General features: G+C 39.3%; 1 protein-coding gene across 2 annotated transcripts in view; it reads right to left on the bottom strand.

Annotated features, from left to right (window-relative positions):
- kifap3a (kinesin-associated protein 3a) overlaps positions 1-27,629 on the bottom strand; it is a 204,243-nt gene that overhangs the window by 76,778 nt on the left and 99,836 nt on the right. For both annotated transcript variants that reach the window (XM_059984450.1, XM_059984451.1), the window contains 4 exons: positions 26,730-26,838; positions 13,223-13,335; positions 3,640-3,805; positions 1,354-1,479 (listed from right to left, as the gene is read on the bottom strand). In XM_059984450.1, coding sequence (XP_059840433.1) covers positions 1,354-1,479; positions 3,640-3,805; positions 13,223-13,335; positions 26,730-26,838 — 514 coding nt within the window. The remainder of the gene's footprint in view (positions 1-1,353; positions 1,480-3,639; positions 3,806-13,222; positions 13,336-26,729; positions 26,839-27,629) is intronic.

Genomic DNA, 27,629 nt, shown 5'->3' with positions numbered 1-27,629 from the left:
GTGTTGGGAAATTTATGATAATGTATTTCTGAAAAGGAACAATACTGCAGGCTATTATCTAAATGGGGAGAAAATTCAAACCGGAGGTGCAGAAGGACTTGGGAATCCTTGTGCAATACTCATAAAAGGTTAATTTACAGGCTGAGTCTGTGGTAAAGATGGCAAATGCAATGTTGGAAGTTATTTCAAGGGGAGTAGAATATAAAAGCAAGGAGATAATACTGAGGCTTTATTAGATTTATTCAAGCCACACTTGGGAGTATTGTCAATAGTTTTGGGTCAGAAAGGATGTGTTGTCATTGGAGAGAGTCCAGAGGAGCTTAACGAGGATGATTTCAAGAATGAAGGGGTTAACATATGAGTGTTTGGCAGCTTTGGGCCTGTACACACTGGAATTTAGAAGAATTTGGGGGGGGATCTCATTGAAACCTATTGAATGATGAAATGTCTAGATAAGGTGGATGTGAAGAGGATCTTTCCCATGGTGGGGCATCAGGAACTTGATGGCACAGCCTCAAAATTGAGGGGTGACCTTTTAGAACAGAGGAAAGGAGGATTCCTTTTAGCCAAAGAGTAGTGAATCTGTGGAACACGCTACCAAAGAATGCGGTGGAGGCAAAGTTTGTGGGTATATTTGAAGCAGAAGTTGATAGTTTCCTGATTGGTCGGGGCATCAAAGGATGTAGTGAGAAGGTAGATGGTATGGAATGGCAGAGTAGACTTGATGGGCTGAATGGCCTAATTCTGCTCCTATGTCTTATGGCTGGTTTTCAAACATCTGCTTTAGCTAACCTCTCATTTTACCTCTTAATAAATATTCTTAGTTCACTTTGACCAATACTGTTGTTATGCCACTGCAATTGCCTACATTTAAGTTGACAACAGAAATTTCAGACCCCAATTTCTCTCCATCAAACTGCATCTGAAATTTCCTTTGGGAATTATTTACTATGAGGTCATCAACTAACTTGGACTTATTACAAATTGCCTATACCCTAGCTTGTCAATATATTGCACTAAGAAATCATTGTTCTTAAGGCTTCCATTGCCAATTTGTTTGTCCAATCAATAAGATAATTAAAAAAAACACAAGTAATACCACAACATCCCTAAATGCAGGAGTCCACTACTTTTGAAAACTTACATGGAACTCATGCAAGATTCATTGGCATTGCAACTCAAGTTAGAATAAAACCAATTACTGCATTGTACTAATAAATACTGAGGTGAGACCATCATAGGAACTTTAATTGTATGTCTGTGTTTGATGCTTATTTGAATTAGGAAGAGGTCCACTTATCTCTACATTTACCATCTCGATTAGGGCAAAACACATATTCTGTCAAACCTTACCATTTAGAAGTTCAATGAGTGCTGGAATAATCCCAGATTTTGCCAGCATTGCTGCACAAGAATCATCCATGGACACAGTGCCTATCATAATCACCACTTCCAGAACCAGGTCATCTTCTGTTGAACCTGAGAAGTTAGAAATACAAATGTGCTACTGTAATGGATTCACTCATATCGATGTACAGAAGCAGACTTTATTTAATTGAGACTCTGAAGTTTTTACTTGTAGCCTGAAAACTTCAATGTTACAACTTCTACAACACTCAAAAGACCATATTCATGATTATTACAGAAGACATAACTTAACTGAAAAGGCTATGTTTTTGATTGATTTGGTGAATTCAACCATTTCATCCAGTTCACAACAGAACTCTCATCCCTTTTAAAGATTTCAAGGATTCAGCTTCATTGTAACAGTACTGAGTTTTCAAAATACTCCATTTTTGTAAGATAAGGTTACTGAATTTTTACAAAGGAAAGAAAGATTAATGAAATTTAAGTACAGAATCATGATTTAAATAAATGGGTTGGCAAAGACTTGAGAGAATGAATACCCTCACTCTGTTAATATCATCCTATTTCTGGTTGTGCAACAATGGGCTGCACCACTTATCTGGAAACACTAAAATTTACAAATACAACATCTATCTATAAATAACCTCCATGGTGGAAGGTTCATGCAATTTACTTACGTTGTATTTTCAACACAGTCATACATTCCCTACATTATCAGGTGAAAAAGATTAATTTGTCATTGGCAATAAATTTTTAATTGTACATACTCCAGTCAGCTCTTTTCCTCTCCAAAAGGGAAGCTTAGAAGCTTAGACCTGTAATTATTGGCCTCAAACATTTTCTCTGATTAAATTAGACTGGAGGCATTCTATTTTACTGTATGGTATCATTTAAATGTTGGACCACAGTATGAAAAAGATCAAGAACATCTTGTAGCACAGCAGCAGGGCTGCATAAAATGAAACAAAAACCTATTGCTTTTCTGAGCATTAACTGCATGTTTCAGTAAACTTTGAGATTAAGACTATTGCAAATTACACACAATCACAGTGAATTATTTTTCAACAAAAAAACACTAATTTTTTTTAATCAAATTGAACTGAAAACTATTTAAAAGAAAACTGCTTTAAGTTTAATGGCCTGAATTCAGAATATAATGTAAGAATTTATTTTAATTTGCTGAAAAAGTTATAATGTCCTTTAGTATCATAGTGATTAAAAGAATTACTTTTGTGCCTGGGTATAAAGTTTTGATTTTCAAATAGCTCTATTCCTACAGTCAGCCAGCACCCTTTTACATAGAGTGACAATGGCTTATTAATTGAGGACATAAATTTAAGGTCAGCAGAGATAGGTTTTTACCCTTTAACCTTTCCTACATCTCCTTTCAGAATGATTCTGTCTCAGCTGCAGGTCAACAAGCACAAGAATATGTGCTACTGATTCTTGATGTGAGATTGAATATAGATAGCAAGATGCTAAACTGAAGGTCACAGCAGGTGGAGAATTCGAGTAGAACATTAATTACCATATTTGAGGTAGTTGATGACCGATGGGCAAGGATTACAGGATTAGATGAACTGAGCCCAAGGCAGTAGAAGATGACATAAGTATAGGTTGTTGATTGAAGATATACAGTCCACTACTGAATTAAATGTTCACCTCCAACTCAAGAGATTGCTGAGGTTTATAAATCTGTTCAGCTTAATGCAGCTGCATTAATAGCAGAAGCGGTGCTTATTGCAAGTATGTACGTAAGTAAGTAAGTATGGCAAAATGTGTAACATTTAATTAGAGAAGTTGATCCTGTAAACTGAGAAGTGAAGAAAGAAATAAATCAAGGAGAGGTAGACCAGTGTTTTGAATGTACACCTGAAACCTGTCCCTATTTAGCCACATAAGCAAGGACAAGAAAATAACCAACAGAGGAATCAGAGCTAATTAAGACAAAGTATATTTATTGTCAGCAGATTAATGTAGGAGCTGAAAAGTGTAGCAGATGGAAAAAGCAAATAGAAAACAATGTTGGGAAGTAAGTCAGGCTGTGGCAAATCTTGGAAATGACTTGGTCAAGTGGCCAAGAGGTAATATGGCTGTGATTATTTGTGTTATCAATGAAGTAAATTGTTAATAAGCCACTTTGCTGCTTTTTAAGGTTGAATTATAATTCACACAATATCAAAATTCAGTTTTTCAGTTTTTTAAACCACAACTAAACTTTACAATCATATTTGGATTATCCTTCACATCATATCCACCACTTTCACAAACCTGGTTTCAGTTTGTCCTTGAGAAAAGGAACCAAGTTATATTCTTTCAGCACAAGCTCCCAGTCAAGACTTGAAAGTGTCAAATTAGCCAAGGTTCCAAGAGATTCAATAACAAATTCTTCACTTTCATTGCTATTGATCTGAGCTGCTAGATCCCCAACATAGTCCTAAAACACGAAGATACACATATTATATATTATTTTTATTCAATGATCCAAGGCCATTTTTAAAACAAAAATTTAATTGGGAATCCTGCTTAATTTCAAAACACAGAGTTAAAACTTGTAGGAAATTTAATTATGATGAAACCTGTATAAATACTGCCCAATGCAAAGTTACAGGAAGTAACAGAACTTACACTGGCAGAAACTTAAAATGGAAGTATATTGACAGATATTTCAACTTCAACAAGCAATTAATAGGAGGAGGACCCATTACAGTTACACCAATCTAAAGGTGCACTAAAACATTGGAGCTCATTGCTGGATAGTCTGGTGCTTCACTTTAATTATGACGCTGGACCCACGTCCTGTGTAAAAGACATAAGCCATAGTTCAAAGGCAACACAAGTGAATCTGCAGATGCTGGAAATAAATAAAAACACAAAATGCTGGCAGAACTCAGCAGGCCAGACAGGATCTATGGGAGGAGGTAGTGACGACATTTCGGGCCGAAACCCTTCATCAGGAATGAAGTAACATGGGATGGTCGAGGGGGGGGATAAGAAGTGGGGGGAGGGACAAAGTAGAGAACTAGGAAGTGATAGGTTGGAGGGAAATGGGCTAGGGGGAATTGGCTGATACAACATTCCTAAACTAAGCAAATGACTCCTCATCTTAACAGAAACCAATACTGGACTGCGAAGCTTAATTAACAGAACACACTGCATTTTACAGAAAAGCTGCAGAAACTAAAAGACTTAACAGTATAACAGTAGTAATATAATAAAACATGTTCTTAATCAGGGCATTACATATACTTTGGTGACCCGTAGATGATCATATATTACACCTTGATACTCAAGTTCCTAAAAATAAACCATTATAATTTATAAATTAGATTTGTTAAAATCTTTTCATTATAACAACATTTATTCTTGTGATCCATCATAAATTCAAACTGATTCAGGCTTAAGGTTACCATTAATCATTTCTAGTAAAATTTATCTTTTGGATGTTTATTTTGTGTTTTTTATCTGTATCCTTTATCAATATCTTTAATTTCCAGTTAATGAAAATAATACTTGATTTGAAGCTATTAGTGAAACAGGGCTTTGTGAGTGCATCAAGAATAATTTATTTGAATAAGTTTTGGAACCTACCCAGGAAAAGGCAATTTTAGATTTGGTCATGTATAAGATCTGCAATAGTAGCTGATCAAAAGCATCACATCTCTCAGTTATGGGAGCTGTTTCGTGCTGCACTGACAAATGACAAAATGTCGAAATGATCATTTTAAATACCAGAGTTAACTGTTTCACGTTCAATGGACAAACAATATATACATTCTTAAAAGTACTTCAGTGACTGAGCATGCCATTTATCAGTAATTCAAAATGTATTTTGAACTCCTGAATTTGATAGCTAATGTGCACAATAATAATGAAGGATATTATTAAAAAAATCATTACTTTTCTCACAAAATTTGGACCAATTAGAGCATATGCCACACCAACACACCAAATTATAAAAAGCACATGCTTAAAAAAAACTAATTGTGACTTCAATGAGCAACTGTGTAGCAAATTTTAAGAACAGAAATTTGTCTTTAGTCACAAGCACACCAGCCACCTGTCATATTCCCTCCTCACACATGATTCTATTGACTTCAATAGAACACCAGGTGGAGAGTGCAGTCTATACTTTTGACAAGGTCCCACACAGGAGATTAGTGCGCAAACTTAAAGCACACGGTATTGGGGGTATGGTATTGATGAGGATAGATAATTGGTTGGCAGGCAGGAAGCAAAGAGTGGGAGTAAATGGGACCTTTTCAGAATGGCGGGCAGTGACTAGTGGGGTACCGCAAGGCTCAGTGCTGTAACCCCAGCTGTTTACAATATATATTAATGATTTAGACGAGAGAATTAAATGCAGCATCTCCAGGTTTGTGGATGACACGAAGCTGGGCAGCGGTGTTAGCTGTGAGGAGGATGCAGGGTGACTTGGATAGGTCAGGTGAGTGGGCAAATTCATGGCAGATGCAATTTAATGTGGATAAATGTGAGGTTATCCACTTTGGTTGCAAGAACAGGAAAACAGATTATTATCTGAACAGTAGCCGATTAGGAAAAGGGGAGATGCAATGAGACCTGGGTGTCATTGTACACCAGTCATTGAAGGTGGGCATGCAGGTACAGCAGGCGGTGAAAAAGGCAAATGGTATGTTGGCATTCATAGCAAAAGGATTTGAGTACAGCAGCAGGGAGGTTCTACTGCAGTTGTACAAGGCCTTGATGAGACCACACCTAGAATATTGTGTGCAGTTTTGGTCCCCTAATCTGAGGAAAGACATTCTTGCCATAGAGGGAGTACAGAGAAGGTTCAGCAGATTGATTCCTGGGATGGCAGAACTTTCATATGAAGAAAGACTGGATCGACTAGGCTTATACTCACTGGAATTTAGAAGATTGAGGGGGGAACTTATTGAAACGTATGACATTCCAAAGGGATTGGACAGGCAAGATGCAGGAAGATTGTTTCCAATGCTGGTGAGGTCCAGAATGAGGGGTCACAGTTTAAGGCTAAAGGGGAAGCCTTTTAGGACCGAGATGAGGAGAAACTTCTTCACACAGAGAGTGGTGAATCTGTGGAATTCTCTGCCACAAGAAACAGTTGAGGCCGGTTCATTGGCTATATTTAAGAGGAAGTTCTTGTGGCTAAAGGGATCGGGGGTATGGAGAGGAAGCAGGTACAGGGTTCTGAGTTGGATGATCAGCCATGATCATACTGAATGGCGGTGCAGGCTTGAAGGGTCGAATGGCCTACTCCTGCACCTATTTTCTATGTTTCTATACTTCAGTTTGGCTTAGTGCAAGCAACTAAATGCAAATTATTGCAACAGCCTTGTTAATTTAAATTCAGAAAATCTAAATAAAAGAGCTACAACCTGATCTATTGCTATTGGTATTAATAACCCGAAACAATGAAATAGTCATGTAACTTTGACTTCTATAAAATGAATTAATTCAAGGATAAACAAGTAAAATGTATGAATATTCATGACTAAAACAGCTAATACCTTGCAGAAAATAATGGAAAAATAATACAATGGGTCAACAAGCATGATTTAGGAAATTAATTTAAAAAACAGGAGTCAGTCATTTCATTTTTCAGGATGCAGTTTACACATGGAATACCATACTATCAGGCCAATGCACCATTTATTTTTATTAGTTTTTCAAAACATTTTACAAATTAAAAACCCCAAATCCCAATGAGGAACATTAAAACAGTGCAAAATTAAGCATACAATAACAATATGCTACAAAGGAAGCGAATTTAACAAAAAAAAAAGCACTTAAATTAAAGACAAGTAAGCTTAGTGTCCTCCCCAAGCCCCACAACACAAGAAAAAACAACAACAACTCCAGACCAACCACAACACAATATAGAGAGTATAAGTCAGGACAGCCAAACTCCCAGACTGTGAATACACTCAGCAACAGAGGATAGTAACGCCTTCTACCAGAAAAAAAAGGAGCTGAAAGCAAGGGACCGAAAAGAAAAAAACCCTAGTCAAGAGGAAGGTTATGAAAGTACTCGATAAAAGGTCCCCAGACCTTATGGAACTTTAGAACTGAATTGAGAACTGAATAATTAATTTTTTCGAGGTCCAAGCAGGCCATGATGTCATTAAGCCATTGAGCATGAGTGGGCGGGGCAACATCTCTCCATCTGAGGAGGATCAAGCGTCTAGCCAGGAGAGAGGCAAAGGATAATATTTGGCATTTGGTCGGACCCAGACATAAATCTGTCTCGCCCCAAAAACCGAACAGAGCAATTAAGGGGTTTGGTTCTAGGTGCTGATTCAGAATACACGATAACGTAGTGAAGACATCTTTCCAGAATTTCTCCAAGCTAGGACAGAACCAGTACATATGGATGAGAGAGGCCACACCCCTCTTGCATTTATCACAGAGCGGACTAACGCTAGGGTAGAATCGAGATAGTTTAGATTTAGACATATGGGCTCTATGAACAATCTTAAACTGTAAAAGGCAGTGGCGAGCACAAAGAGAGGTTGAGTTAACCGATTTGAGAACTGAATCCCAGCTCTCCTCAGATAAGGAGATATTTAAATCCTGCTCCCAGGCCATTTTGATTTTATCCATGGGGGCCCGTCGTAAGGCTGCTAGTTTATCTCGGATGATTGATATTAAGCCTTTACCTAGTGGATTCATGGAAAGAAATAGGTCCATAGCATTTTTCGCAGGCATTTCAGGAAAGTTAGGAACTAAGGAGCAATAAAGTGTCGGATTTGGAGATAACTGAAAAAATGAGCATTGGGCAGATTGAACTTAACAGAAAGCTGCTGAAAAGAAGCAAAGCGATTATCAATGAAAAGATCTTCAAAATGTCTAATGCCCTTCCTATACCAAACCTGGAATGCTGAATCGTATGTAGTAGGTAAAAAAAGGTGATTATGAGCAACAGGGCTGGAAACGGAAAACCCCTGGAAACCATAGCATTTCCTGATCTGAGCCCATATACGCAAAGTGTGTCTAACAAGAGGATTAGCTATTGATCTGGGCAGACTACTAGGGAGTGCAGAGCCAAGAAGTGCAGAGATAGATAATTCTTTAGTGGAGCTCAGCTCCATCGCCACCCAGTTAGGGCACTCGGGTTGGCCATGGAAGAAAGACCAAAAGGTAGAACAACGTATATTAGCTGCCCAATAATATAAACAAAAGTTAGGTAAAGCCATGCCACCCTCTTTTTTAGATTTTTGGAGATGGATTTTATTAATTCTAGAGCGCTTATTCTGCCACAGATATGACAAAATAATAGAGTCTAAGGAATCAAAAAAAGATTTAGGAATAAAAATTGGGATAGATTGAAATAGGTATAAAAATTTGGGGAGAACATACATTTTAACAACATTAATACGACCTACCAAAGACATAGATAGAGGTGACCATTGTACCAGACTCTGTTTTATAGCATATGAAAGATTGGCAAAGTTTTCACGAAAGAGATCTTTAAACTTCCTTGTGACTGTAATTCCAAGATAAGTAAATTGATTATGGACTACTTTAAAAGGGAGATCACGAAATGTTAGCTCTTGTGCTTCTTTATTAATTGGGAGAAGTTCACTCTTATGTAAGTTAAGTTTATAGCCAGAGATCTGGCTAAACTGGTCAAGAAGTGAAAACATTAGAGGTAAGGATGTAGACGGATTTGAGAGAAAGAGTAATAAGTCATCAGCATAGAGAGAAACTTTATGCTCAACACCCCCTCTCCAAATCCCAGTCAATTCAGGGCAGTTTCAAAATGCTATCGCCAGAGGTTCCATAGCCAAATCAAAGAGAAAGGGACTTAAGGGGCATCCCTGACGGGTGCCACGTTTGAGATTAAATACTTGGGATTTCTGAAAATTAGTTAAAACAGAAGCAGTAGGACACAGGTACAGCAATTGGATCCAAGAGATGAAACTTTGGCCAAGGTCAAATTTTTCTAAAACTGCAAAAAGGTAGTTCCGCTCTATACGATCAAATGCTTTCTCCGCATCGAGGGAAATAACACATTCAGGAATCCCAGTTGGAGGCGAGTATAAGATATTAAATAAACGCCGAATGTTAAAAAAAGGGAGACGGTTTTTAATAAAGCCTGTTTGGTCATCAGAGATAATGGAGGGAATGACGGTTTCTAATCTATGAGCCAAAACTTTAGCTAAGATCTTTACATCAACATTGAGCAGAGAGATTGGCCTATACGAGGAACACTCTGCTGGGTCTTTGCCCTTTTTTAAAAGAAGAATAATAGATGCCTCACTGAAAGAGGGTGGCAATTTGCCGTAATTAAACGAGTCAGATAATACTGAAAGTAACCGAGGAGAAAGAAGAGAAGAGAATGATTTATAAAATTCTACAGGGAACCCATCAGGTCCAGGAGATTTCCCTGAAGACAGTGCAGAAATTGCAGTAGATATTTCTTCTAATGACATAGGCGCATTGAGTTTGACTTTGAAATCAGATGAAAGTGAGGGGATATTCAGATTCTGTAAAAATTGATCAACAGAGATATTGTCATTCAGAGATTCAGAGGAATACAGCCGAGAATAAAAATTTTTAAATGCGTCATTAATTTCTAAACAATGCACCATTTTAAAAAAGGAATCCGATGTATTTCTGCTCCTTAGTGTGTTATGCTTTAGTATTGTACAGGAAATGGATCAACAGGCTAACAGATTTGTTTTAAAGAAAAACAATACTGGGCTGTTTAGAAGTAAGAGTTGCTGGATAACATTCTATCAGCAATTGATTCCATGATGAAGACTGGAGGTGAAAATGCTGGAACATCTATTCTCAGTATGGAATTCCCAACATCTCTACTAATATCAAAAAAACCTATGACATGGCTATAAGCAGCACTGGGATCCCCAGGGGACTGCACTGGCTCCCTTCCTGTTTATCTGGTATATCTCAGACTTAGGTACAACACTGAGTCATGTCATCTTCAGCAATTCTCTGATGACTCACTAATAATTGGGTGTTATAGGGAGGATGTGAGGCAAAATACAGAACCCCAGTGACAGACTTGGTCTCACTGATGTTGAGCTGCAGACGACTCAGCTTGCACCATTTGACAAAGGAGATGATGGTGATGGGCTTTAGGCAGACCAAGCTTGTACTGTTTCCTGTTACTACTGATGGTGAGGATGTCGATGTAGTGAGGACCTTCAAGTACCTGGGGGTGCATCTGAATGACAAACTTAAGTGAAGCACCAACAAAGAGGCTGTACACAAAAAGGGCCAGAGTCACCTCTACTTTCTGAGAAGATTGTCGTCCTTTGGAGTATGTAGGCCTCTCCTTCACATGTTCTACCAGTCTGTTGTCACCAGTACAATCTTCTATACTGTGGTGTGCTGGGGCAATGGCATCAACACATGTGATGCCAACAGGCTTAATAAACTGATTAGAAAGGCTGGCACTGTCATAGGACACTGTCAACTGAACATACTGAAGGACATGGTAAAACAAAAGACCTATGGAAAATCTTGGCAAATCTGAACAATGTTTCTCACCCTCTGCATACCACCTTGGCTGAACAGAGGAGCACTTTTAGTAATAGACTAAGACAACTGTGCTGCTCCAAAGAGCGCTATATGAGGTCATTCTTACTCTATTATAGGTTGACTCATTAGGCTCTATAATGAGTCAACCTATAATCAGGTTAAGTATGACCCTCTCCTGTTGGACTGTTTGAATAACTTTTTCTTTTACACAGGCAGTCCCTGGTTTACGTACGAGTTCCGTTCCTAAGTCCGTCTTTAAGTGGGATTTGTATGTCAGTCGGAACAAGTACATCCGGTATTATTTAGCATCAGTTTGTCAAACGTTTGTCTTAGTATATAGTATATATTTTACCTTCCTATGCATATAAAACATTTAAGAAACGTATGTATTCCAATAATTAAACCACTGCGTTGCTTTGTAATAATTGTAGCTTTCATTGGGGTAGGGCCTTTGACATGCTCCATTATTCTCACTTTATCCTTTAAAATCGTTCAGATCGTAGACCGACTGTAGCCTAATGCTTTTCCAATGACCGATGGCGTTTCACCTCTTTCCAAACGCTTTATTATTTCCACTTAATTTTCAATGGCGATCACTTCTCATCAGTGGAACAGAAACAGGGTGGGCAGCAGGTCCCGACTTCCGCTGGGTCCTGAGGTCCGCTGGGTCCTAAGGACCACGGCACTGAATTCCCCGGCTTCGAAAGTCCAGCACACTGAATGAGGTTAAATGGGACAAGTGGGGGCTGTGCTGGGTTTGGATATTTAATCCTCCTCAATACTGCGTGGGAATTTAAACTGGAGGTGGTAGTGTTTTTTTTTTACCGAGGTTGAGTTGCAAGCTCGACATCAACCCGGCACGGATGGTATGGGAGTCACTGGATCAATATCAACCCGGCATGGGAGCGGTCTGTCACTGGATCGAACTCGGAAACCTCCGTTCTCGAGCCCAGCACTGATCTCACTGCGCCACCAGCCGACCAGAATGGGGGGGTGGGGGCAGGGTCAGGGTGAATCTTGCTAAGAAAAATTTAAGCCAAATACAAAGTTACACACTTAACACAGTGTCAACGGTAACCACTTAAAATGGCGGATGGCATCACAATCCAACTTAAAATGGCGGACGGTATTCTTCTTCCTCGGTTCGTAAATACAAGTTTTCCATAAGTCGGACGTTGGTAACTCGGCGGCTACCTGTACTTTCTTACTTCTCTTCTAACATTTGTATATTCATACACATGTGCACTTGTGATGCTAATGTGACACTGCAATTTCCTTTGATATCGATAAAGTATCTATCTATCTAAACAAATCCCAACCCAAGAAAAGACATTAGAAAAGTAGTTATTAATTCCACGCCCTCATCAAAATCAGCTAAAAACAAATTGGTACAAAGTACTTCACCACTAAATTAGAGATAGTCTGGTCTAATTTTTTCCACAGGAAGCATTTTTCAGCTATTTCTTTTAATAACTATTGAATTACTTTGATTTTCAAAATCCAAAAATTTGGTGGATATTTATAACAAGCTCCATACACATATCTTATTATACTGTATCCTGATCCAATAGTTTGCAAACAGAGCATGCTAACTTTTAAAAATTAACAAAATAATGGTTCAGCTTAATTATAAGTCAATACAAGGTTCTTCAAAGTGTGCAGTAAAACAGTCTGCTGATGCATTCAATGCTGAATGTAGTGGTATACCAATATCAAATATGCTGAATTAAACGTTAAATGCATGGCCGAGCAGGAGGTCATATCTGCAAGGTTCAATGGTGAGTATAGTGAGGGATCAGGAAGTCAGGTATGCTGAACAACTGAGTTCAGCGTTGGAACAAAAGGCCAGATGTGTTGGATTAAATAGTGGCTAAAGTAGAAGACCAATAGAAATAAGAATATATTATGGAAATGTTTGCTTGATGATAAACTTCAATAAAAAATAAATTACAAAAATAAAGAACTAAGAATATGTTTAATTGCTGCACAAGGGACTGGACACATGAGAATCTGACTTTCCACTTGTTTAAAATGTTCCCAGTTGAATGAGCAGATACAAATTATGAGAAGAGATGAGCCATAGGATTCAGTCACCTAGTTTCATCTGGCTCAATAGAAATTAGCTGGCAAACAAAAATAAGAAGTCTCATGAACTTGCCTGTAAATCTGTAAATGGATGTAAATCAACAGCATTATGGAAGCAAAAAAGACCATTTGAAAATATAACTGGAAAGAGGCAACAGGACTTAATATAAAATCAATTATTCAATAGCTAATCAAGAATCATCCACTCAACCAGATGTACTCCTGCCAGTTACACACAGGAGCCTAACCTTATGATACCTACTATGAATAAGTCTTTGGTTTGGCCTTCATGTTGGGAAATATTCCTGATCATTTTCATGAGCAGTGAATCCTTGAATTTGAAGGCTCTTTTCATTAGCATTTTCAGGCCATTTCCTAAAATGTGAAAGTTCAGAGTCACCATCGTAAGTCAATTTTCTCAGTAAAAGACTATGATTAAACGTAACAAAGCAACAGCTCAACAGATTTAACCGCATTCCACATCAACTATTTTGCATTGTAAGTAAACAGGAATACCTGTGTCTCAAGTCAAGAGATTAAATACATTAATTTCACTGAATTAAAAATGAATGCTTCGAAAAAATACAACACTAAACTGGAAACTACTTAAAAATATTAAAATCTTAACACACTAGAATATCACATTTGCTTGCAACTAATATTTTACCACATAAAATCAAATATTACAAACACAAGTAGTACATTGTGAAAAATACATGGGCCTACAGCTAAACTAAGGATATACTAGCAAAGCAATGTTCAAATTACCCTCAGATTTCTTGCATTAAGGAAGTTATTTCTGAAGTATCTATACCAAAGTTGCCATGATTTGAAGTGTTTCAGTGTAGCAAATTTAACTAATACAAGTGGCTCCACATATAAGACTGAAGAAGATCCTAACCTAAATGTGCATTGCAAGATTTGCAGGGAACAAATATTTAAGCCTTGGGAGATGAATATATAAACTGAAAGCAAAGAACAGCCTTTTAGCTACTCGAGTCTACTTTGCCATTTATTATGATCATGGCCTAAATCTGATTTTAACCTCAAAACTGCCAATGCTGCTCCAGGTGGTTTAAACTAGAGTGGCAAGAAGTGCAAATCAGGAAGTGGGATGGCTATAGGGAAAGATGTTAAACCTACATGCAAAGACAAATACCTAAAGGCTAAGCATGGTGGAACTAATGTTCTGAATTGTGTATATTTTAATACAAGGAGTATTGTAGGTAAGGTAGGTGAATGTTTGATGGCTCTGGACAATTAGAGCATGGATATGAGACTTGGTTGCGGGAGGGCAAGACTGGCAGCTCAATGTTCTCAGTTTCGGTTGTTTCAGCGAAGATAGGGGAAGTACTAATGGAGAGTTGGCATGACTCATCAGGATTAAACGTCATACAGTGACCAGAGAGGACATAGTGGCAGACCTGTCTGCTGAGGCAATATGAGTGAAACAGAGGAATAGGAAAGGAATGACCACGTTTGTTGGGTGTATATTATAGACCTCCCAATAGTCAATGGGATTTAGAGGAGCAAATTTTTACAGAGCCAGCAGACAGTTGCAAGAAAAATAAAAAAGTGATAATAGTTTATTTTAACTTTCCACTTATCAACTGGGACTCCCATATTGTAAAAGGACTGGATGGGATAAAGTTTGTCAAATGTGTTCAGGAAAGTTTCCTTAATTAATATATATAAGTCCCATCTAGAGAGGACATGATACAGGATCTCCTCTTAAGGAATGAGACAGGAAAGTAAGAGAAGTGGGTGTAGTGGAAAACTTTGGATCTAGTGATCATTATTCCATTAGTTTCAAGATAATTATCGAGAACGATAGTTTTCAGCAATTCAGGAACAATTTCTGCCCCTCTGACATCCGATTCCTAAATGGACATTGAACCCTTGGACACCACCTCACCTTTTTTAATGTACAGTATTTCTGTTTTTTGCACGTTTTTAAAATCTATTTAATATACACATACTGCAATTGATTTACTTATTATTTTTATATTTTTTTCTCTTCTATATTATGAATTACATTGAACTGCTGCTGCTAAGTTAACAAGTTTCACATCACATGCCGGTGATAATAAACCTGATTCTGATTTTGGTCCTCGAGTTGAGATTCTAAATTGGAGAAAGGACAATTTTGATGGCATCACAAGAGATCTGACAGGTGTGAATTGGGATAGGTTGTTTTCCAGCAAAGGAATGTTTGAAAGTGGGAAGCCTTCAAAAGTAAAATATTGAGAGTACAGATTCTGTATGTTCTTGTTAAAAGTCAAGGCTAACTGTTTTAGAGAACCTTGATTTGACAAGATATTGAGGCCCCGGTTAAAAAAGAGGTGGTGCATATTAGTTATTGGCAGTTAAGGTCAAATGAGGTGCTTGAAGAGCATAAGAAATACAAAAGAACACTTAAGGGAGGGGTATAAGAGGATATGAGGTTGCTCTAACAGACAAGGTGAAAAGAGAACCGCAAGGACTCCTATAGATAAACTGAATGAATCTTTTGGTTCTGTATTTATTCAGAAGACAGACACAGAGTTTAGAGAGATGAGTCAAAAGAACAGTGATGTCATGGACCATATCCAGATTACATAAGAGGCACTTGCCATCTTGAAGCAAATTTGAGAGAATAAATTCCCAGGTTTATTCCAGGTTACTACACAAAATAAGGGAAGTGTGTGTGCCTTGGGTGATGTTTGCATCCTCACCCATTGGTCACAGTGGTGGAGAAACAGGATTGAAGGATGAGAAATGATCCTTTGCTCAAGAAAGGTCATAGTGATAACCCTGGGAATTACAGACCAGCAAGTCTTGCATTAATGGTGGGCAAATGATTGGAGTGAATTCTTAGAGACCATTTATGAGCATTAGGAGAAGTATCATCTGATTAGTTATAGTCAACATGGCTTTATGAGGGGCAGGGAATGACACACAAACCTAATGGAAGTCTTTCAGGAACTGACAGAACAAATTAATAAAGGCAGAGCAATGGAAGTTGTGTATATGAATTTTAGTAAATCGAAGCAAGAGGCGGAGAGGGAAGAGGTAAAAAAAAAAGCTCGGAGAGAAGCCTTTTTTTAAACTAATCAGGGCAAAGAGCCAAGACTGTGCAGATGCGTGACGTAGCGCACCAAAGGTTTAGAAGAAAGAGCGCCATATACAGCGGCCATCGTCGGAGTGGACTGAGGCAGAGTGGGCTGGCTTTGGCTCAATCAGGCTTCGGCAAGAACAGGCACAGGCGAGGTTTGAACGGGGCACAACTGCGCAAGCGCGTGAAAGTTGGCCTCTAAGATCAGCGGGGGAATTAAAAAGTGAGCAGAGGCCGAGGACGAGCTTCACTCCAGGTGAGGTAAGGCTGGGTAAGCTCCTTTAATTAAGCTAATTAGTTTAGGAGTAGGTAATGGAGGCAGCAGTTAGGGCAGTCGAGTGCTCCGTTTGCAGTATGTGGGAAGTCAGAGCGAGCACAGTTGTCCCTGATGACTATACCTGCAAAAGGTGCATCCAGCTGCAGCTCCTGACAAACCGTGTTAGGGAACTGGAGCTGGATGAACTTTGGATCATTTGGGAGGCAGAGGTAGAAATAGACAGGAGTTTCAGGGAGATAGTCACCCCTAGGCGTCAGGAGACAGGTAGCTGGGAGAGGGAAGGGAAATAGACAGGAAGAGCAGAGCACCCCTGTGGCCGTTCCCATCAACACTAAGTAAACCATTTTGGATACTGTTGGTGGAGACGACCTACCAGGGACAAGTTGCAGTGGTTGTGTCTCTGGCACTGAGACTGGACCCTCAGCTCAGGAGGGAAGGAGGGAAAAGCGGAGAGCAGTAGTGATAGGGAAAATAGGAGGTTCTGTAGAAGAAATCGAGAATCCCGGATGGTGTTTTGCCTCCCTGGTGCCAGGGTCCGCGATATCTCGGATCGAGTTCTCAGTATTCTCAAGGGGGAGGGTGAGCAGCCGGATATCGTGGTCCACGTAGGGACCAATGACGTAGGTAGGAAGAGTGAGGAAGATGAGTTTAGGGAGCTAGGCGCCAAGTTAAATGACAGGACCTCCAGGATAGCAATCTCAGGATTGCTACCAGTGCCACATGCAGGTGGGTTTAGAAATAGTAAGATAGTGCAGATCAACACATGGCTGAAGGCATGGTGCAGGAGGGAGGGCTTCAAATTTATAGATAATTGGGCAGTTTTCCAGGGCAGGTGGTACCTGTTCTAGCAGAACGGTTTACATCTGAACTGGAGGGGGACAAATATTCTTGCAGATAGGTTTGCGAGAGAGGATTCAGTGGATTTAAACTAGATACGAGGGGAACAAGAGTGTAGGAACAGATGTATGGGAGAAGGAAGAAAAAGACAGTAAAGTTGTTTGTATTGTTAGAGATAAACAGAGAGAAAGAGGTGGAGAATTTGTTAAATGCATTTATTTTAATGCTAGGAGCACTGTAAGAAAGGTGGATGAGCTTAGAACATGGATTGATACCTGGAAATATGATGCTGTAGCTATTAGGGAAACATGGTTGCAGGAGGGGTATGATTGACAACTAAATATTCCTGGATTTTGTTGCTTCAGGTGCGATAGAATCGGAGGGATAAGAGGGGGAAGTATTGCATTGCTTGTCAGAGAAAATATTACAGCGGTGCTCTGGCAGGATAGATTAGAGGGCTCATCTAGGGAGGCTGTTTGGATGGAGTTGAGGAATGAGAAAGGTGTATTAACACTTACAGGGGTGTATTATAGACCACCTAATGGGGAGCGAGAATTGGAGGAGCAAATTTGCAAGGAGATAGCAGATATTTGTAGTAAGCACAGGGTTATGATTGTGGGAGATTTTAATTTTCCACACATAGACTGGGAAGCCCATACAGTAAAAGGGGTGGATGGTTTGGAGTTGTAAGATGCGTGCAGGATAGTTTTTTTGCAGCAATACATAGAGGTACCGACTAGAGAAGGGGCAGTGTTGGATCCTCTGTTAGGGAATGAAATAGGTTAGGTGACGGAGGTATGCGTTGGGGAGCACTTAGGGTCCAGTGATCACAATGCCATTAGTTTCAATATAATTATGGAGAAGGATAGGACTGGACCCAGGTTTGAGATTTTTGATTGGAGAAAGGCTAACTTTGAGGAGATGCGAAAGGATTTAGAAGGAGTGGATTGGGACAATTTGTTTTATGGGAAGGATGTAATAAAGAAATGGAGGTCATTTAAAGGTGAAATTTTGAGGGTACAGAATCTTTATGTTTTTGTTAGGTTGAAAGTAAAGAGCGAGCCGTGGTTTTCAAGAGATATTGGAAACTTGGTTAGGAAAAAGAGAGATATCTACAATAAATATAGGCAGCATGGAGTAAATGGGGTGCTGGAGGAATATAAAGAATGTAAGAAGTATCTTAAGAAAGAAATTAGAAAAGCTAAAATAAGATACGTGGTTGCTTTGGCAAGTAAAATGAAAATAAATCCAAAGAGTTTCTACAGTTATATTAATAGCAAAAGGATAGTGAGGGATAAAATTGGTCCCTTAGAGAATCAAGAGTGGACAGCTATGTGTGGAGCCGAAAGAGATGGGGGAGATTTTGAACAATTTCTTTTCTTCGTTATTCACTAAGCAGAAGGATATTGAATTGTGTAAGGTAAGGGAAACAAGTAGGGAAGTTATGGAAACTATGACAAAGAGGAGGAAGTACTAGCGCTTTTAAGGAATATAAAAGTGGATAAATCTCCAGGTCCTGACAGGATATTCCCTAGGACCTTGAGGGAAGTTAGTGTGGAAATAGCAGTGGCTCTGACAGAAATATTTCATATGTCATTAGAAACCGGGATGGTGCCGGAGGATTGGCGTATTGCTCATGTTGTTCCGTTGTTTAAAAGGGTTCTAAGAGTAAACCTAGCAATTATACGCTAGTCAGTTTGACTTCAGTGGTGGGTAAATTAATAGAAAGTATTCTTAGAAATGGTATATATAATTATCTGGATAGACAGGATCTGATTAGGAACAGTCAATATGGATTTGTACGTGGAAGGTCATGTTTGACAAATCTTATGAATTTTTTGAAGAGGTTACTAGGAAAGTTGATGAGGGTAAAGCAGTGGATGTTGTCTATATGGACCTCAGTAAGGCCTTTGACAAGGTTCCGCACGGAAGGTTAGTTAGGAAGGTTCAATCCTGGGTACTGCTATTGAAGTAGTGAAATGAATTCAACAGTGACTGGATGGGAGATGCCAGAGAGTAGTGGTGGATAACTGTTTGTCAGGTTGGAGGCCGGTAACTAGTGGTATGCCTCAGGGATCTGTACTAGGTCCAATGTTGTTTGTCATATATAGTAATGATCTAGATGATGGGGTGGTAAATTGGATTAGTAAGTATGCAGGTGATAATAAGGTAGATGGCGTTGTGGATAATGAAGTAGGTTTTCAGAGCTTGCAGAGAGATTTAGGCCAGTTAGAAGAGTGGGCTGAACGATGGCAGATGGAGTTTAATGCTGATAAGTGTGAGGTGCTACATTCTGGGAGAAATAATCCAAATAGGACATACATGGCAAATGGTAGGGCATTGAAGAATGCAGTAGAACAGAGTGATCTAGGAATAATGGTGCATAGCTCCCTGAAGGTGGAATCTATTGTGGGTAGGGTGGTGAAGAAAGCTTTTGGTATGCTAGCCTTTATAAATCAGAGCACTGAGTATAGGAGTTGGGATGTGTTATGAATGCACCACAGCTCTGGGGCCGAAGGGTGCGGGGGGAGCCCCCTCCTTTGAGAGAATCGCAAGAGTATTATTGGGTTGTGTCAGAGGACCCAGGAAATGAGAGAGAGAGAGACCTGGCCATTGTCTCCTGGAGACCACGTTTGTGGATTGGGGACTATGCTACGTGCAAGCCCTCGGGCAAAGTGGGCTGGTTGAGAGAGGGATTGCATCATCCCAACCTGATTGACATCTGAGACCCCGTGAGGAAGTATCAAAGAGGGTCTGGGGGAACCTCCCCTTTCAGACGCACCAGAAGAAACGCTAGCGATCCCGTAATAGCGGAAAGCCATTTGAAGGAAGCCACGTGCGTTCAGTTCCCTTGCCTGGGGGCTGGTGGCTGGTACCACGGAAAACAACTTGGAACTAACAACGGGGAACCCACTCCCCCGACGCAACGGATTGGCCTCATAAAAGTCCCGGGCAAGTTTAAAACCATCTCTCTTAAACCCAAATAGCTGCAGCTTGAAAGGACAGTGACTTTTATCTTTCCATCAGACAATGCAATATCCCCTAGACAAACGATAGAGCTATTGCTTAATTGATGATTATTATTATACCCGCGTTTTTAGATTGAGTATTGACGACGTATTTTATCTGAATGTCTGCATTAATCTTATTTTTGTGCCCCTTTACAAATAAAGACTTTTAAAAATAGTACCATCAGACTTCAACGGGCTTCTCTATCTTTGCTGGTAAGTGACCCAGTTACGGGGTTCGTAACAGATGTAATGTTAAAATTGTACAAGGCATTGGTAAGGCCAAATTTGGAGTATTGTGTACAGTTCTGGGGTCACCAAATTATAGGAAAGATGTTAACAAAATAGAGAGAGTACAGAGAAGATTTACTACAATGTTACCTGGGTTTCGGCATGTAAGTTACAGGGAAAGGTTGAACAAGTTAGGTCTTTATTCTTTGGAGTGTAGAAGGTTGAGGGGATCTCGATAGCGGTATTTAAAATTATGAGGGGGATAGATCGAGTTGACGTGGATAGGCTTTTTCCATTGAGATTAGGGGAGATTCAAACACGAGGGCATGAGTTGAGAGTTAGGGGGGCAAAAGTTTAGGGGTAACACGAGGGGGAATTTCTTTACTCAGAGAGTGGTAGCTGTGTGGAACGAGCTTCCAGTAGAAGTGGTAGAGGCAGGTTCGGTATTGTCAGTTAAAGTAAAATTGGATTGGTATATGGACAGGAAGGGAATGGGGGGTTATGGGCTGAGTGCGGGTCAGTGAGACTAGGTGAGAGTAAGAGCTTGGCACGGACCAGAAGGGCTGAGAAGGCCTGTTTCCGTTTTGTAATTGTAATATGGTTATTTGACAAGGTACCCAATGGTAGGCTCAATCAGAAAATCAGGAGGCACAAGATCTCGGGATATTTGGCTGCTTGGATTTAGAATTGCTTGTCCACTAAAAACAAAGGGTGCAGTAGATGCCCAGAGGTCGGGGACTAGTGGTATTCTAGAGATCTGTTCTGGGACCCCTGCTCCTCATGATGTCTATAACTGACGGATGAGGAAAAAGAAGTATAGGATTGTATGTTTAGAAATGACACAAAGGTTGCTGGCTGGAGCCAGTGCAGGAGGTTGTCATGGATTGATAAGATACAGAACTAAGCTGAGAAGTGGCAGATGGAGTTCAATCAGGAAACGTGCCAAGTGGTTCACTCTGAAATTTGAACTTAAAGGATTCAGGGTTAATGGTAGGATTCTTAACAATGTGGACGAACAGAGGGACCTTAGGGTCCATGTCCATAGATCCTTCAAAGTTGCAATGCAAATTGCAAACTATTTTTTGGTACCAGTGTTTAAAGGTGCTCTAAGCTTAACATGCCAATGACATAAAGGTTGATGTTGTTCTGGATAGTGCAGAATAGTGTAGTTTGTTGCAAGGGAACATTGATGGGATCCAGAGCTAGGCTGAGAAGTGGCAGGTGGAGTTCAATTCAGAAATTTGTGAAATGATATACTTTGGAAGGTTGAACCTGAGGGTAGAGTGCAAAGTTACTGGCAGATTCTTAGCATTATGAAGGAACAGTGAGATCTTGGGCTCCACATCCATAGATCCCTCAAAGTTGCCACACAAGGGGATAGGGGGCTAAGATGTATGGTGGATTGGCCTTAATCAGTTGGAGGATCAAGTTCAAGAGCCGCAAGGTAATATTGCAACTCTATAAAACTCTGGTTAGACCACACTTGGAATACTGTGTTTAGTCTGGGTCACCTCATTATAGGAAAGATGCAGAAGCTTTAGAAGGGGTGCAGAGAAGATTTACCAGGATGCTGCATGGACTATAGAGAATGACTTATGAGGATAGGTTGAGCAAACTAGTGCTTTTCTCTTTAGAGTGAAGGAGGGTGAGAGGTGACATAATAGAGCTGTATAAGACGATAAGAGGTGCAGATAGAGTTGGCAGCCAGACACACTTTTGCAGGGTAGAAATGGCTACCACAAGGGATCATAACTTTAAGGTATTTGGAAGAAAGCATGGGGGTGAATGTCCAAGGTAGTTATTTTCATTAATTTTTTTTTTTACAAAGAATGTGGTCGTTGCATGTGCTTTCACTGATGATGTTAGAGGTAGATGCATTAGGAACATTTAAAGGCCTCTTAGATGAGTGTAAGAAAAATGAAGGGACATGTGGAATGAAAGGATGAGATTGAGGATCGACACATCATCATGGGCCAGAAGGTCTGCATTGTACTGTGCTGTACTTCTCTCTGTTTTACAGTTAAGTCAATTGGCATTCAAGATGGAGTAAAATGAATTCAGCATTGACTTGTGGTAGATAGTTGTCTCTTTGAATGCAGACCTTAACAGATTGGTGTTGGGTAAATTTTTTTTTAAATATTAAGAATTTAGATGAAAATGGGATAAAAAGGACCAGCAAATCTGCAGATGACACCAGAATTGAAGGCACACTGGATGGTGAGGAAGGCAATCAAGGATTGCAGTAGGATCTGGATCAGCTAGAAAAATAAGTTGAAAAATGACAGACAAAATTTAATACGGACAAGGACAAGGTGTTGCACCAGGGTAGTATTTATACAGTAAATGGTAGGGCACTAAGATGTGTGGTACAACAAAGGGACCTGGGAATACAGATTCATAATCCTTTGAAAGTAGCTTCACAGGTAGATTGGATCGTAGATGGCTTTTGGCACACTGGCATTCATAAATCAGAGTACTAAGTATACTTGAAGTTGTACAGATTTATAGTATTTTGTGCAGTTCTGGTCACTTACCTGCAGGAAGTATATCAATAAGCTTGAAAGAATGCTGAGAACATTTATAGTTGCGGTACTCAAAGAGTTATAGAGAAAGGTTTAATAGGCTAGGACTTTATTTCACAGAGGACAGGAGAATGAGGGTAGATCATGTAGAGACATACAAAATTGATAGGTAAGTTAAATACATGGAGGCTTTTTCCCCTGATTCAGAGCAAGACCAGAACTACAGATCATAAGTTTAGGGCAAAAGGGGTAATATTTAAGGGGAATCTTAGGGGGAACATCTTCAGACGATGGTGCATGTGGAATGTGCCTCCAACAGATGTGGTAGATGTGAATTCGACTATAACATTTGAGAGGTCTGGATAGATACATGAATGGTGGGGTTTGGAGGGCTATGGTCTGGGTGCAGGTAGTTGGGACGAGACAGAAAATGAGATTGACATGGACTAAATGGGCCAATGGCCTGTTTCTGTGGTGTAGTGCTCCAAGACTCTGACACATCTTGATTATTGAGAATCTATTGACTTTAAAAATATTCAAAGGCAATACTTCCACAAGTTGGGAAATTCTTAAATACATTCCAATAAATTCCAATTCTTAAATATATCAAGAAAGAATTTGAGCTCAGCTGTGTCTTACCTTTTTTTTAAAATGGAAAAATAAAGGGCTTTCCAACAGTGACCTATCACCCTCAATTCATCTACTTCAAATTCTCTTTTCATAACCCCAATAAGTCAATCATATCACTTCTCACTCATCTCAACACTACGGGTACTATCTGAGGTTGTGTAAACTTTCTTCATAAGACAATGCATTAACTCTGCGAAAATCAGGTTGGTGCAAGATCCCAAGAGGGGGAGTTTCCAGAATGCCTATGAGATGGCTTTTTAGAGCAGCTCAAAGTTGAGCTCACTAAGGGACCAGATATTCTGGATTGAATGATATGCAATGAACCCGAATTGATTTGAGAGCTTAAAATAAAATAACTCTGAGGGGGAAAGTGATCATAACATTGAATTCACCCTGAAATTTCAGAAGGAGAAGCTAAAGTCAGATGTATCAGTATTATAATCGAATAAAGGGAATTAGAGGCATTAGAGAGGAGGTGGACAAAATTGATTGGAAAAGAACACTGGTAAGGATGTTGACAGAGCAGGAGTAGCTGGAATTTCATGAAGCAATTCAGAAGGCACAGGATCTATACATCCCAAAGAGGAAGAAATATTTCAAAGGCAAGATGACAACCATGGCTAAGAAGAGAACATAAAAGCCAAAGAGAGGGCATATAATAGAGCAAAAATTTGTGGGAAGTTAAGAGGATTGGGAAGCTTTTAAAAAGCAACAGAAGGCAACTAAAACAGTTGTTTTAGATGGAATATGACAGCAAGCTAGCCAATAATATTAAAGAGGATACCAAAATTTTTTCAGATTGATTAAGTGTAAAAGAGAGGTGAGAGTGGATATTGGACCACTGGAAAACAATGCTGGAAAGGTAGCAATAGGGAGGATGGAAATGGCAGACATACTAAATAAGTATATTGCTTCACTGTGGAAGATACTAGAAGTATGCTAGAAGTTCAATAGTGTGTGAAGTTGCCATTACTACGGAGAAGGTTTTCGGGAAACTGAAAGATCTGAAAGAGGTGGCTGAAGGCATTAGTAATGATCTTTCATGAATCACTAGATTCTGGAACGGTGCCAGAAGACTGGAAAATTACAAATGCCACTCAACTCTTCAAGAAGGGGAGAGAAAGAAGAAAGGAAATTATAGACTAGTCAGTCTGACCTCAATGGCTGGTAAGATGTTGGAGTCAACTCTTAATGATGTGGTTTTGAGGTCAACTTTTGTCTATCTGTCCACAGAACATTGTCTCAGAGGCACTGTGGAATATTCAGGCGGTCTTTTGCAAACTTGAGATGTGCAGTAATGTTCTTTTTGGAGAGCAGTGGTTTCCTGCATGTTGCCCTTCCATGAACACCATTCTTGTTCAGTGTTTTCCTTGTAGTGGACACATGAACAGAGAAATTACCAAGTTCTTGAGATTTCTGCAGGTCTTTTGCTGTTATGCTTGGGTTCTTTTACACCTCCTTCAGCATTGCACATCTTGCTCTTGATGTGTTCTTGGCAAGATGCGTACTCCTAGGGAGAGTAGCAACAGTACTGAATTTCCTCCATTTGTAGGCAATTTCTCTTACTGTGGTCTGATGAACTCTCAGTTCTTTAGAAATAATTTTGGAGCTTTTTCCAGTTTCATGCATCTCTACAATTTTTCGTGTAAGGTCCTTTGAAAGTTGTTTTGATCGATGCATGGTGCACATAAACAGATCTTTGTTGAGAAGAGCAGGCTCTGTCAGTAACTTGACTTTGTGTATCTTTTTTTATAGGGCAAGACACATCTGCAACCCACATGTCCAATCTCATCTCATTCCACCTGACTCCAAATGGTTTTCGTAGAAGACATTACTCCAAAAGGTTCACATACTTTTTTGAAACCAGTCTGTGATTGTTTAAATGGTGTACTCAGTATAGACAAGTAGTAGTACAATTGCTTGTGTGTTGTTAGTTTAGGCAGGTTGTTTTTGTTAATTATTGTTACTTAGATGAAGATCAGACCACATTTTGAGTAATTAATACAGTAAAACAGGTAATGTAAAGAGTTCAGAAACTTTTCTTGGAATCATATGTCAATAATTTTAGATGACAGAAATGATGGATTTGTTGCAAAGTTTGTGGATTATATGAAGATAGGTGGAGGGGCAGGTAGTTTTAAGAAAGTAGAACTTTGGTAGAAGAAATAAAAGGGTAGATTATTTTCCAAATGGAGTGAAAATTCAAAAATCTGAGGCACAAAGGGACTTGGTTGGGTGGGGGGGGGGGGGGGAAAATCCCTGTACACAGGATTCACTAAAGGTTAATTTGCAGGTTGGTTCAATGGTGAGGAAGGCAAACATGATATTAGCATTCATTTCAAGAGGTCTAGAATACCAAAGCAAGGATGTAATGTTCAGGCTTTATAAAGCACTGGTGAGGCCTCCCTTGGGAGTATTGTGAGAAGTTTTAGGCCCCTTATCTTTGAAAGGATGTGCTAGCTCTAGAGAGGGTTCAAAGGAGGTTCATGAAACTGATTCCAGGATTAAACAGTTTGTGATATGAAGACTGTCTGCTGGCTCTAGGCCTGTATTCACTAGAATTCAGAAGAATGGGGGTGACCTAATTGAATGGTGAAGGCCTCGATAGAGTGGATGTGGGGAGGATACTTCCTATGGTGGGAGAGTCAAGGACCAGAAGACACAACCTGAGAATAGAGGGACATCCTTTTAGAATGAGATGAGGAGGTATTTCTTTAGCCGAGGAGTGGTGAACCTGTGGAATTTGTTGCCACAAGTGGCTGTGGAGGCCAAGTCGTTATGTAAATTTAAGGCAGAGGTTGATAGGTTCTTGATTGGTCAGGGTATGAAGGAGTCCAGGAAGAAGGCAAGCGATTGGGGCTGAGAGGGAAAATGGATCAGCCATGACGAAATAGGGAGCAGACTTGATGGCCAAAATGGCTATATTCTGCTCCTGTATTTTATGGTCTAAATGAATGACAACAAACCTACTGAGCAGTAAGCCTGTCTGTCGCTGTTTCTCTGTACACGTAAATTTCAGAGTAAAAAATTGAAATTATAACTGCACCCTCAGTCTATTTGCATCGATAACTACATAATTTTTAAAATAAACAAAGTTAGATCTTTCAGATAACCAGATAAATGTTCAGATTTTGCTTCTACTTAGATAACTGGTTTGGGATAAACTTTACCTTCACAGATTAATTGTGCATTTCTCTTGTTAGATGCAAGGTTAATACAAAAGGATATTAATTCCATATCAATGTGCTCTTCAGGACATTCAAATAACATCTTCATTAACTGTTAAAAGAATAGTACATAAGTAACGCCTCATTTATTGGCAATGAAAAAAATTAAGACAATTTTCTCGTCTGTAAATCCACTTTTTATAGTCTAAGAAATACAGTAACATTATTTGCAATTTTACTTTTCTAATAAAACTGTGATTACCAGCTGACTATATGTATCAATAATTACTTATCTAAACCCATCCCAACAGAAAACCAACGTGATTAGATAGGTCACAATTTTTAACCTGTGTGATTGAGCATTGCACCTCTACCACAGGAAGTGAAAGTCAGTGGATGGGTTGATAAAAACTTCCTCTTAAAAGCTTTAAGGAACTGAACAATTGAATATGAAAAAAGTAATAAAATTTATTTCTTTAAAAATGTTCCTTAAGTTTATTGACATTGGCTACATCATTTTCAAAAAGACAAGAAATAAATTTACATGGAAGAACATGCATTTTCTGTGATATACGATAAAGGATGTGTCGCAGATTAGAAGCTCTGGTGAGCCCTCTTCTCTAAATCATTCCTACAAGCCCAGTGTTCATACTCAGTATGATGCCCAGTTCAAAGCTCAGAGAGTGCCATGTTCAAAACAAAAAAAAAGGATGGAATTAGGGGATCTCAGCTACAATCCTGCAGAGTTCTGTAATTTAACTAAACATTTCTGCATTCCCACAGCTTATTAACACACAATGAACATTTCTTCCAAAATATCTAAAACAAATAGTGAGGCAAAACTGTCAAGCCAATAATCAATAACTATACTCATGTGCAGGATACTGGATTGCAGGCATTCCT

The sequence above is a fragment of the Hypanus sabinus genome, chromosome 11 (genome assembly GCF_030144855.1).
Source record: "Hypanus sabinus isolate sHypSab1 chromosome 11, sHypSab1.hap1, whole genome shotgun sequence".
In the NCBI taxonomy this organism is placed as follows: domain Eukaryota; kingdom Metazoa; phylum Chordata; class Chondrichthyes; order Myliobatiformes; family Dasyatidae; genus Hypanus; species Hypanus sabinus.
Note: the sequence above shows the minus strand (reverse complement) of the source record. Positions and strands in the feature narration are given on the sequence as shown.